Source organism: Tachypleus tridentatus, chromosome 1 (assembly GCF_004210375.1).
Source record: "Tachypleus tridentatus isolate NWPU-2018 chromosome 1, ASM421037v1, whole genome shotgun sequence".
Taxonomy (NCBI): Eukaryota; Metazoa; Arthropoda; class Merostomata; order Xiphosura; family Limulidae; genus Tachypleus; species Tachypleus tridentatus.
The window spans coordinates 66,873,264-66,886,589 of record NC_134825.1 but is presented as its reverse complement, the minus strand read 5'-3'; the positions used below and the strand labels follow the sequence as shown (position 1 = coordinate 66,886,589).

Genomic DNA, 13,326 nt, shown 5'->3' with positions numbered 1-13,326 from the left:
TGATGACTAGCTGCCTTCCCTCTAGCCTTACACTGCTAAATTAAGGAAGGCTAGCACAGATAGCCCTCATGTAGCTTTGCACAAAAATTACAAACAAATAATCTTTAGAAGAATTTCAAGTTTTGACAGGTAAAGATATTTTCAGAAAAGATCATGAATAATTTTGCACAACTAAAAGAAAGTTTTGGATTGTTTATCAGTACAGACTATTTCCTTTTTTAGTTATTTGCAGTGGAGCTGCTTTTATAATAAAAAGTGGCTCAAACTAACCAATAAATATGGTATACAGTATATGAAAGTCAGTATGATCTAAAGATAAAACACATTAATCTTGTTCCTGATGCACAAACTTGTTGTTGATATAGTTTCACTAGATATATGGTGAAACTACATCAAAATAGTACATGTATCTATATTTAAGACAATCCATGACAAAAAAACAACAAAAATAAAACATTTCTTTATTATAAATTTATGGCCCCTAGTTACACGATAATATGTAATTACTTTGTTTTTCACATCTTATTAACCTACAACAACATTAACAAATTTTCAGGCAAAACTAAATACCCCCCTTTTTGGGAATGAATGTACATATTTGACACAAGCACATCATTTTAACAAAAACTATTGTTGAAACTTTTACAAACTTTTTATATTTGATGGTAATTCAAGGTGTGTCAGCTGTTAATATCCAAGTGTTCATTTATTCAGCCCACACAATCATTCATTACAAATATTTAGTTCACACAAAGGAATTTTACATATATGAAGAATTTATTATAGGTTGTATATATATATATATATATGAAAACATATACTATTTTCTCTTTACGAATAGTTGATGCTGATATGCTGACACTGATCACAAATATTTGTTTGACAAAACATAAGTTCACACTGTTGAAATACGTATAAAATAGTAGGTTACAAAATAAAACATAAGTCTCAGGAAAAAGAAACAAGAAAGTCTAATCATTTATAGATGAATTGAGTACCAGATGACAATTCTAGAGGTTATGACCTCACATGGAGGCTGTCTCATACTTCATCCTTCCAACATATTCAGTTAAAAGTTTCTATAAAATGACAAATTAACAGATTGGTTCATGGTTATACACATTGCCAACACAGGAATAAAACAGAGTAAATACTAAAATGCAATCTGTAAAATGATACTTTTCACCAAAAACTTGAAAATATATGTACTTACGAACCATATTTGTTAATGATGAAAGATAATACAAGTCATCTATAGATCTTTTATGGTGTAGTTAAAAATACCCAAGTTTTAATCTTCTCATCACTGAAGTTCCTTGTATCATGTATTATTTTATCCTTTTTCAGCATGAGGACAGCTTCCTTACAACATAAGAATGAACACTAGGGATGCACAAATTATCATATAAGTACTAGTGCCAACAGCAGAATTGTCAGCAAATATTCATATGACCAATTCTGATTTCCACAAATTCTAATAATGGAAAGTTAAATTTGTAACATTGTTGTTAGTTTCTGAATTTATGACAGAAAAATAAAAAATTGATATCGAAAATTATTAAACACTTTTAATTTACTGACAATATTCAAATTTACATCAGAGTGAAAAAAAAAAAGCATTTTAAAAACACCACTGGTATCAATGCACCGTCCTACCTAAAGGAAGTATTTCATACACCTACAGTTAATTATTTTGGAAGACTACAGAAATACCTAAACAAAAACTAATTTTAAGTGTCTTAAGTTATTTTCTGTCATGAAGCTTAAGAAAAACTTCAATTTAAAAAATATCACACCAGTATAAATAAAGTTTACACATGTAACAATATATATGTTTTTTAAATTTGTTTCCATTCATATAAAAGATAAAAGAATGATGAATTCCATCTAATAAAAGACAAATGCTGTTTACAAGTCTTTCAACTATTTTCCATTAACTGGTACCTGGAAAAATCTTTAAATAACATTCAGTGAAGCTAAAATAACACTAAACTCAATACATTTCTTGCTATGCATCAGGTAATTTTTTTCTCAATCCTGTGTCTGTTCTCTTAAAATACTTTAAGTTTTTAATGTACTTTTAAGAATATCTTGATTAGATGATTGAATCAAATCCTCTATTTTTAACAAAACACGTAAGCTTGTAATATATAGCTGGTTAACTGTTTTTATCAGTTTATGATCTTTTGTTGAAATGTATTCTTGTTTACAGAGGTTACTATAGATAGGTGGATGAACTGATCCAAATTTAAACAAGTCTGACACATTTCATTGAATCTTGAAAAAATACTGATGGCAATAATAGCATTGATAAAAATAGCCCACTAATACTGGACCAATTCTCACCTTTCATAAAAAATAGCCTACTAATACTGGACCAATTCTCACCTTTCATAAAAAATAGCCTACTAATATGGTACCAATTCTTGCCAAAAAGAAGAAAATAAATATAGCAAAATTATAAATTCTATAAATAAAAGTTTTCTCATTTTGTATTATTAATCAATGACACTTTTATCAGTGTCATCATTAGAGGTGGAATTTTTATAAGCCATTTTTTTCCAGACACCCATCAACCTGAAGTTATAGTAGATCCATACACAGCTTGTGGTATCTACCTAAATGCATTTGACTGAAATAGTCTTAGTCTGGATTTCATAATTAAAGCCTGTTTTCATGTGAAGTTGATTAGAACAAAATGTCAAATGCTACACCTAGTGTTTAAGAAATCAAACAGTATCTGCATTTACCCATTGTCTACAGACTTATGATATTAATCCTTACTAGGAAATAACATGAATAGTGGAGATTAATTTTCATTACATCTACATAGAAACTTGTACATATATGACTCGAGTAATTCATAAATATTTTTCCTTTTAACAATATCCGAGTTTCTATGTTCTAACTTCCAGCACTCATGAATTGGCTTTCTTAAAGCAATAAGTTTCTTAGTAGCGTTAGAGCTAATATGATAGGAGTGTCTGCAACAAATATAAAAACCTTGTATGTATTTTCTAAATTTATAAATTGTGTATGCCTACTTTTGATTGAAGTGCTTTCTGTGTGTTTGTTACATAATTTTATTGTACATTTTGGCCATGACTTGTTACGTACCAAATGTACATTCTTAGCATTTAAAAACATTTTATGAGTATTTTAAAAAAGTTAAAAAGGCAATATTGATTTTAAAGTCTGCAAATATATATATATATATCAAAATTTTATATTTTTTAAATACAAACATTAGTTTCTAGAAAATCTGAATCATATTTATGCTATGATCCTTACACATAAATTCAAAATGTTTTTTAATTGTACTTAATTTTACACATGTAACAAAAGTAGCATAAATAATCTATAATGTTATTTAAGTGCTAAACATTTTCATACATTTTAAGAGGTAATATATTATAATATTACTGCAATATATTCAAATGTATTATAAATGCATCAAATAGTTTAAAAAAAAGGAAAGAACTTCTCCATGTTTCTTTACTGCATTTCTAGGCCTGAATAGGTCTTTCATTAGGTGCACTGGCTAGTTTATGGTAAACCTGATGTTGAAGAAGTCTGGCATATGAAAAATAAATTTTGTGGCATATGTTACATGTAAAACTCACAAAATTAGAAGAAGACTGACCTTTTCCTGTGCAAGGAATTTCTGACATTAATTTTTTCTGTATACTCATTTCTCTTTTAATAAGCAGAACAGAATTTTCCACTGGAACTCTTGTAAAGGAAGAAGAACAACCATGAAACAATGCACTATTAGCCTTCACTTTTCTTCTCCAATCAGACACCTCAGTTTTTGTAGCCAGTTCCTCTCCTTTTTGCTTTTTCACAGGGCACAGCTCATTTACATGTTTCCAGTAATTCTGTAAATTTGTTAAAGGTAAATGGCATGTTTCACACATATATCTGGGGATTTCTGGTAATCTATTCAACTGTTTTTTTCTGATCCACTGGGTTTTTTTTATGGATGCATCAGACGTCAGGGATTCTGACAATTCCTGTGACTCTTTACGAGTTTCATCTGAACTTGAAAGTTTGTGATAAATTTGGTGTTTAAGGAGGTTAGCAAAAGAGAAGAATGTTTTATGGCACATGTTACATGTTTGAAAATTGGATGGTAACTGATCTTCTTCATTACATGGAACTTTTGAAAGTAATTTCTTTTGTCTGATCATTTCTCTTTTAAATAATATCACCGTATCTTCCACTGTTTCTCTGGTAACAAGTGAAGAATGGCCATTCAATATGTTACCGACTTCTACTTTCCCTTGGGTTTTAGCAGCATGTTTCTTTCCCTTTTGTTTTTTGACTGAACATAACTCATTAATATGCTTCCAATAATTTTGCAAGTTACTTAATTGCAATTGGCAAGATTTACAGGTGTATGTGTATGGTTTAGAGCATTGTTGGAGCATTGTATTCCTTGTTTGTTTTAGTTTACCTCTAGATGAATTACTTAACATAATTTTAGGTACTTTTTTTGATTTTACATGAATTTCAGTTTTTCTTCTTCTTTGACTCATATTGCTGTAAAATACAAAGGGAAATCTTATATTACATTAAATACCACAAAAACTGATAACATACTTTCTAAAAAGATACACAACTGAAATCCTGCAGTTAACTTATGTGTACTGTTTTTATCCATGATCATCTAATCTTTGTAAAAAGCACTATTTTTAAAGCAGATAAAAATCAAATTTAAATAACTTGATATCTTGACTTGAATATTTAGATTCTGAATTGCAATCTGAATCTAAGCTGAAAGAAAGTTCAAGTCATTAACACACAGAAACCATAATCACACATCTGTACATGATGAAAAACTAGGTTAAAAAACAGTATTACCATGCACATTGAATAATCCTAGAAAACTATATATAAATATATTATTTCATTGATAAATACATACGCACAAAGTTTCTATATCTATTAATACTAGGATTACAATGGAAATGCTTACAGTTCAACAAATGTATAGTCTTTTTACAGATTCTCAATAAGAGAACCCTTCAGTGATGTGTATAATAAGTTTCACATATAAAACATTAATACAAGTATTGGAAGATGCATAATGAACCTGACAGAAACATTACCATATTTTAAATAAAAATATTTTTATGCTTGCTTTAAGAAACAAAATCATTTTCAGCATGGATAACTACTTGTAGAATTAACATGATGTAGTATGGTTAGGGTAAACTGGATATGCCTGCATGCAGTAGACACTGTTTATACGTTTTGGCATTTGCATTATAACTTGTAAATACAGTCCACTTGCATGTGGTTTAATAATAAAAAGCCTATTCACAATCACAGGCAGCAGCAGCATAGTGAAGGTGTCTTGTAAATAGGGAAAACTTAATTTGGTACTCCTACCCCTAATAAAAATCCAAACTCCACTCACTCTTTACACTTTTACTTTATGAATTTAAATCATTAGCTAATTCAAGATATCTGGTTTGTATAAGTGTTACATATTATATTCTACTTTGATATAAAAATACATCACAACTTCCCTGACTAGTATTATTACAGAACAAATAAATTTGAGATATAATTACTTGTGCCACCAAACATCCCTCAACAGCATGAAAAAGATGGCTTCAAATCATCAGTGTTCATAAAATTGCTAAAGTACCTATCAACTATGAGACATCATTGTATTTTAATCAATCAAACACTGAAAAAAAAAAACTAAGGAATTTCTCTAGGCATAATATTTCTGATGATACACTAACATTCAATGCCAAGTATAGCAAACATTTTAAAGAGCCTTAGTCTTTAGGGAACAGCTAAGTTTTGAATAAACTGTTCTTTAATTTGGAGACCTCAAGCTTGGGAATAAATATCTCCCACCCCTAAAGTGACCAGATTTTCTAGAGTTCAAAGTGGAATATTAAGATATTAAAATTAAGGATATAAGGATAATACAAATACAGTCATAGTATGGCACTGTTTACCAGTATTAATTCTGATAATATGGGAAATTTAAGTTCATTATCTCTCAAAGCATAGGTTTCTAGAGGACAGGAGGACAGACAGCTCAAAAACAGAATGGTCTCACCCAAACCAGGATATCTGGTCACACTACCTGCCCATGTATCCCTCATCACTGAACCAGTGACCACAGGTTTCACAGCAGTAATGTTAGTAGCCAGTTATTGAATTAAGATATTGACTCTTTAGTTAATTTTAACTGGAAACAAATAAATTAACATGGAATTCACAACCATCTTCTCTCACATCTGCATAACTTGAACTAAATAATTAGCATCATGTCTGAAAATGAAATTAAAAACTCTTTTGAGATTATGAATTAATGTACAGTATCAGGGTTTTGTGTTTTGAACTTCAAGTACAGACACCAACTCGTTTTTTTAAAAAACAACAAATGTAGAATAACATTTACTTAGCATGTGAAAGGCCAATCCAAAATATGTTATATCGCTAAAAACAACTGAATTCCATTAAAAACATAACAGGAGAGATGATAATTCAATTAAAACCATTTACAACATTTATAAATCAAATTTATGTCCAACCTGAACATAACTAATCCATGTAAGTAGAAAACGAGACTGAGGGCAGAAAAGCTAAACCATGGGACTCATTTTCGTGTAATTATAATTGGAAAATAATAAATAATTATTCTGCTAATATACTATTACTATTAGTCTTTTTATTGCTAAAACTAGTTAATTAAATACTACCATTACATATACAAATTACGGATCGTTTAATTAAAACACAAATTTAAACACACTCCTGAGACATACCAGTGCTTCAATTTCGTTATTTAGAGATTAAGTTTTATTCTCGAAGAATTACTAGGTCAGTCGTCCATTTAAGTTTTAAAATAATTCGATTTACATCTCATAATCTTTACATCTAAGTTTGTACTACTGTAGCGCACTCTCTAAAATTTAACTTTACTAAACGTAATAATTGGAAATATAGAACAAAAATTGTGATAACTTTCCTTTAAGTTTTATTAGGTTGTCCAGAAATAAACGTTTTTAAACTGCGAAGTTTGGAAAAGTATAAACTAGTGTTGTAAAATATGCTTTAATCAAAGTAACTACCATTTGCTTCAAAACACTTTTGCCAACGTGTAACGATGCTGTTTATGCCCCTGTTGTAGAAATCAGAGTTTCTATGGCCAATGAACTCCTTGTAAGCTTCTTCTTCCGCAGCTTTTGAAAGCGTTTATTGTTCAAAAAATTGTCAAAGTGCTTGAAAAAATGAAAATCTGTAGGGAAAGGTCTAGGGAATAAGGTGGATGAGGCAGAACCTATATTCCGAATTCGTTCAATTTTTGGAGTGTCATCCTTGACAGGTCTCACAACGCCGATTTTGTTGATCTTCAGTCAGCTCATGCGGAATCCACTTTTCCAACTTTATCGTGTTTTAATCGCACTCAGATGGTTAGTAATGTTTGATTTTCTTGTGCCTAGCTATTCTGCCAGCTCACGTACTGTTGTGCGAGGGTCTCTTTCAACTGCTTCCCTTAATGTCTTTTTATCTAAGGATGGCTTCCTTAAATGGCCTTCATGGTCTTCAAGACTTTCATATCCATGTCGAAACCTTTGGAACAAACACTGAATATATTCATGGCTGAATGCCTGGTTGATGTTCCGTATAGTTTCATTAGCTTTTCGTTCAAGTTTGAAGTCGTAGAGGAAAATCAGACGAATGTCCTTTTTGTTCATGGGGGTTGTGAAACTTACTCTGAGTAGAGTTAAAACAATTAAGACACCTTGTAAGCGACAAACGTTGGACTAAACCGACCAACCAACGATAAGTTGCTCAATATTCGGCTTCTAAATGTCATCGCGAGAATTCTGACATTTATTTCTGAACAACCTAATACTTCATAAATGAAATTAATAACGAAAACATCTTATTAGTATGTATCATAATAAACTTGTAACATATATAAAAATATAGTTTTAAATTAAATAGGTGCGTAGTATATGAATATACCATGCATTTCTGTTTTATTGTACTGTTATAATAGTCCTGCATATCTTTGAAGTCCTTATTTAAATAAAAAAAAGACTCCATAGTTAGGAAATGATATTTTTCAAGACTTGCACCCAAGTGCAAGAGACGTCACAGAAGGGAGATGTTTATATGAGACATTTCTTGGATTTAGGAAAACTCGTGTCCTAAAATTTTTTAATTATATGAGTATTAATAATTCTTTATCTCACTGTGGCCAACAAACAAGCGAAGGAGCTGATGATATATAGAATATCCAAATATGCTGATCAAATTCCACCCACGAAAAGAATGAAACCGTTTGGGGAAGTCTGTACTGCTGGACTTAAACCAAGAAAAAGTGTCCAGCCCCAACTCTTCTCAAAGCTATCTATAGATGTATGAAACTGGGGGCGCTGTCAGTGCATACTGTCTGTCATCGTACCAACAGGTGAGATGATAGGTACTGAATCACTAAAAATTAGGCAGCAGACAATGATGACTCTCCCTGAGCCAGAAGGTATAGCACTGAAGCTCATGTTGGAGTATAGGATCGAACATGGGTGTAACTAAACTGTATAGAGCACCTCATTTTTTTGCCACCCTAGAGCAAAAGCCTACCCTTTGTCTAATTATCGAGACAGTTGTGAATTCTCACAATGGTGTGCCAATATTGTTAAGGACACCTCAATCAGAATATGATCAAGACGTTGGAAAAGAGTGTTTCTGGTTCCAATCATAGGTTTCCATGAGCAAGGTGAACCAAACCATTTAAAATATTTGTATATAAATATGAAAAAAACTTGTACCATTTATTAAAGTATTTCAGGCAGATGACTGCCTAGAATGGCAGAGCTTCAGAATAAGTTGTTCAACAACTGGTTTTGTGTCTAGACAGTCAAGTCTTACATTTCATCAAACATTTGTAGGTGGTACAACTCTGGTACTGCCAGATAATTATAACCGAGTTACACCAGAAAGTTCGCCTGCTTAAAAAAAGAACAGTCCATCAGTTTTTGAGTTCAAAGCTCGGAAGTTGGTTCCCATGGAAAATCTAACCATTATGTTGATTACTGGTACCAGTTGCACTGTAAATCTTACTTTGAAAGATCTTAGGAACTTGCAAGAATATCCTCAAAGATAAGTTACTGGAAGACCAACTCAGAGAGGTGATGTAGCATCATTTGTATATTAAAAACTTTCACATTATAACTGAGGTAATATCTACTGTGTTATGATATAAAGTAGTCGCTTTGATTCATTTGCAGGAGAGGAAGTAACTTGTAGCAGCTGCTATAGCGAGTTCAACTTAAACACACCATCCTTTAAAGGCAATCATATCATACAAGGTTTCAACAAACCTAAAGGTTATCCACCACCCATCCCAGCATTGTAATGAAGCCACATTATTATTCAATGAATGAAAAGATATATTCTGGTTTTCCATGGATTGTATGCTGCAACACATCTCCAATGCCTTCACCTGTATGTCATCCTAGAAGGAAGGATTGAACCACATGGTTTGCCTGTGGATAGTTGGGTCACTTTTGAGTGAACTACCCCTATCTCAACAAACAGCAAGGAAAACAAGGCTGTTTGTTTTGATTGATAATACAACAAGTTCATGAGAACCAATAGCAAGTACAAAGCACTGCAGCTGTAGCTTTGGTCATTGACTAGATAGAGTGCAATGAACAATTTGTTTGTAGTGGTCGGTCCAACTGTTTCAAGGCTTGATAGGACTTGGTACACGGCTGTAAGTAGAATGCAGGATATAGGGTTACTGGTTTATACAGGAGTGCTCAGAACACTGCTAAATCTCGTGGTATATCACGTGCACTGAACGAAACCACCATTATGACTTATCAACATGAACATTGTTTTAATGAACGGACATGAACTAAATGTTAATGAACATATCTGGGTCGACTCGCTTATAGAATGAATAGAGTTGTTTAAGATCATAGTTCTGTCATCGGCTTCTCGGAATGGATGCACTACAGAATTTATCAGTCTGTTTTGCCTGTAAAACTGATGGACTGATATTCCAGAATAGAGTTGTTTAGTGTTAGCCACAGTGGTTTACTGTGTATAATGTACCAGTGTTATGTAATGTGATTATTTATATCTCAAATTGAGGATTCTGTAGAGATAATATAAACTCAATGCAACGGCAGAAACTCAGACATTTGTTGACGGAATACGTTAATGTATTCATTGGATTGTATGGCTGACAAGATTGAACTACAGTGATACAGCATCTCATAGATACAGACGATGCTTGTTGGGAGACAGAGTGGAACATGTAATCAGTAATGCTATTCATATGCTTAAGCTTCTGACAATAAAAAACTGCAGTTGTTGTCTTTGCAAAACCTTTTCTACACTATTTATTTAGTAGAAAGCTTACTTTTCAAATGAATCATGCATTGTTGAAATGGTTGATGAACGTTGAAGACCCCAAGAAGATGATATCACTTTAGATAGCAGCACTGTATGGAATTCCATCAAAGTTTAAAATCACCCAAAAAGAAAAGTATCCTAGCCCAAAAATAATAAGAGAGGTTAAATACTGGATTTATTTTAGATTTTGTTCTTATCCACACTTGTTAGCCAGCTAGTCGAGTTGATTGGATATTAAAATTTAATGTGACATAAATCAGATTTCTTTTATAATATTTTTCTGCTTTCGTACAAAATAAAAAAATTGTAATTGGCTCCTAAAGATTTTGTTCTTTCTCACTTTTTATACTTTATTTATAAGTTACATTGGATCAAAATAGGTCGAAATCTACTAAGTAAAAGATGGTATGTAAGATAATTAAAATAAGGTCAAATGCATTTTAACTTAAATGGATTTTAACATTACATATATGATATCTGTATGATGCTAAACATGTCTATATTCCATATGTAATGTCATGGCTTTAGCTAGCCATGAAGTTACCGATGTCCGGACCTCGGTTAAAATTTGAAATTAAATGTAACGAACTATTTAATTTTACACTCATATGGACAAGGTATTCAATAAGTAAGCTTGACCTTATATGCTTGTCACTGTTTGGATTTATGGTAAATTCCCACTGTATCTACGGCCATGTATAATAAATTTCTTTAGAATTATACACATTAATAATAAAGTTAATGGGATATCCAAGGAGCATCATTCTATAAGATGTTTAGAAAGTCGGATTTTTACGTTGTCTTCTTCTGGAAGAGCTTTAGTTCCAGTGTATTTAGGCCTAACGTCATCACGGCGTTGAAAATAATCTAGTTTTAATTACGATTCTTACTCTTTTTCCACTAGTAATTTAATAAAAAAAAGGCTCTTTAAGTTCATATGTATTTAAATTGTTTTAAAAATTTTCTATCCATTTTAATTCAAAATGTGTCATTAATATTTTAAAAAATAAACAGTAGTTTTCAGTTCGATTTCAAACATAAAATAATAAACAACATGAATAAGATGAACAAGTGTGAAACAAGTATTGTTCGTTTTTGCATTTCGCACAAAGTTACACGAGGGCTATCCCTAATTTAGCAATGTAAGACATAATAACGTCCCTACGGCTGAAAGGGCTAGCATGTGTGGTGTGACGGGGATTCGAACCCGTGACCCTCGGGTTACGAGTCGAACGCCTTAACCCACCTGGCCATGACGGGCTGAGAAACACATCCCACTGTCCTTTTACGTTTCTGTTTCCTTTAGTTACATCACAAGTGTGAAGTTTAATTTCACTTTGTTAACACTAGCTTCATCTGTTTTTTTTGTTTTGTTTTGTTTTTTGCAAAATGACACAACAGTCTATTTGCGCAAGGTCAGCCGCGGTAATCGAACCCAATATTCTAGCATGGTATGTTTGTAAACTTACTACTGAATCACCGGGGTCTGACTTTAGACTACATAAAAATAAAAATGAATAAAAACCCTCAGGAAATACATCCTAGTTTTGTAAATTGCAAGAGACTGCACTTTATGTAAACTATAATAAAACACTAGCGTTCCGTTGTAGGGGTTATAACACTCCTTCATGATCCACAGAGGCTTTTAGTGTATCGTTTAAGCTTCTCTTATATCAAATTAAGTTTATGGTATCCCAAAAAGGGTTGCAATCCAAAAATAAGTCTTGTTAGGACACTATCTTGGTGTACCCGAGTATGTATGTCACAGCTGATCTCATTAGCTTGTGAGTGAAAGTGTGAACACTTTCAAACGTGGCACCTCCGGCTTCCCTAGAGGGGCTAGAAACACAAAATCAGATGTTAGATTCGAATTCAGCGATCTTTAACAGTAACGCTTAGATCCTCATCGTGGCTGGATGACCTTTCGAGTGCCATGGCACCTCACTGACGGGGGCTACATCATATAGATGAGGACACTCTCTGTCAAACTTGGTTGTGATAACTCAAAGACTGAGAAAGAAACAAATAAATTTACAGACAATGTGGATTTGTTTTGTTTTTGTGTTTGAGCTTAAAGCTACACAATGGACTATTTGCGCTGAAACCACCGTGAGAATCAAACCCAGGTTTTCAGCTTTATAAGCCCTCAATCTTACCTCTGAACCACTATGTGGAAGCTATATAAATAGGTAGAAGGTGATATGCAAATCTGGAAGCTGCTTTTATTTATAGGAGAGTAAAATGTTTTTAACTCCGATTTATTTAGATTATTCAATTTAAATAGACTTAAACTACATCCAGAACAGCAATATGATTTTACTTCATAGTTAGAACAACAAAATAGGCTACTATTTTAAAATAAATTTGTTTGTAGTTAATAGCAAAGCAACACAAAGAGCTATCTGTGCTCTGTCTCAGGGTTTTGAAACCCGGTTTCTTGCATCCGATAGACGTACCGCTGTGTCATTGGAGGCATTTAGAATAAACAGTGAAACCAGACGTCTAATTAACATCAGAGAGTTACACGAAATAAAACAAACGTAACTATTATTAATAAGTTTAACAACTTGAATAACAGTGAAGCCAATTTGTAAAGAGAAACATAAATAGAAAAACGAAGACTACAATATAAGTACTTTAAGGCAGACACCCCAACTAATGAATGTGGAAGAAGCCTGAACAGTTAGGTATTTTACACAGAACATATAAATTCTAACCAAAATACCCCCTTTTGTTACACTATTTTATATTTGTTATATATTTAACACTGGATTCGTTTTTGTTTTGTTCGTTTCACCATGGGATATAATTAACCATAATATGAAATGTAAGTTACAATTACAATTATTTGCTATATCTAAATGCAATTGTTATAGCTGTATCTAATTTCTATAGACCATCCGTACTTAAGCATATTAAAGCCAG

The 13,326-nt window shown here is 32.2% G+C and overlaps 1 protein-coding gene across 4 annotated transcripts; it reads right to left on the bottom strand.

Annotated features, from left to right (window-relative positions):
- Positions 1–442: 442 nt before the first annotated feature.
- Positions 443–6,933, bottom strand: LOC143250967 (uncharacterized). 4 transcript variants are annotated; one of them, XM_076502226.1, is made up of 4 exons: positions 6,795–6,908; positions 5,580–5,663; positions 3,644–4,542; positions 443–1,079 (listed from the first exon to the last, which is right to left on the bottom strand). In XM_076502226.1, exons 2-4 carry the CDS (start codon positions 5,606–5,608, stop codon positions 1,066–1,068), a joined length of 942 nt encoding a protein of 313 aa, XP_076358341.1. In that variant the 5' UTR covers positions 5,609–5,663; positions 6,795–6,908; the 3' UTR covers positions 443–1,065. The 4 variants fall into 4 exon arrangements, with proteins under 4 accessions (XP_076358341.1, XP_076358331.1, XP_076358355.1 ...); XM_076502216.1 differs by having other exon boundaries at positions 443–4,542; positions 6,795–6,907; XM_076502240.1 differs by lacking the exon at positions 5,580–5,663 and having other exon boundaries at positions 6,795–6,870.
- Positions 6,934–13,326: the final 6,393 nt, after the last annotated feature.

Excerpts from the sequence above, each read along its gene's own strand:
- LOC143250967 (XM_076502216.1), bottom strand. The coding sequence starts at position 5,608 with ATGCTGTTGAGGGATGTTTGGTGGCACAA. Across the intron at positions 4,543-5,579 it reads AGGGATGTTTGGTGGCACAA|CAATATGAGTCAAAGAAGAA; the intron begins GTAATTATATCT and ends TGTATTTTACAG.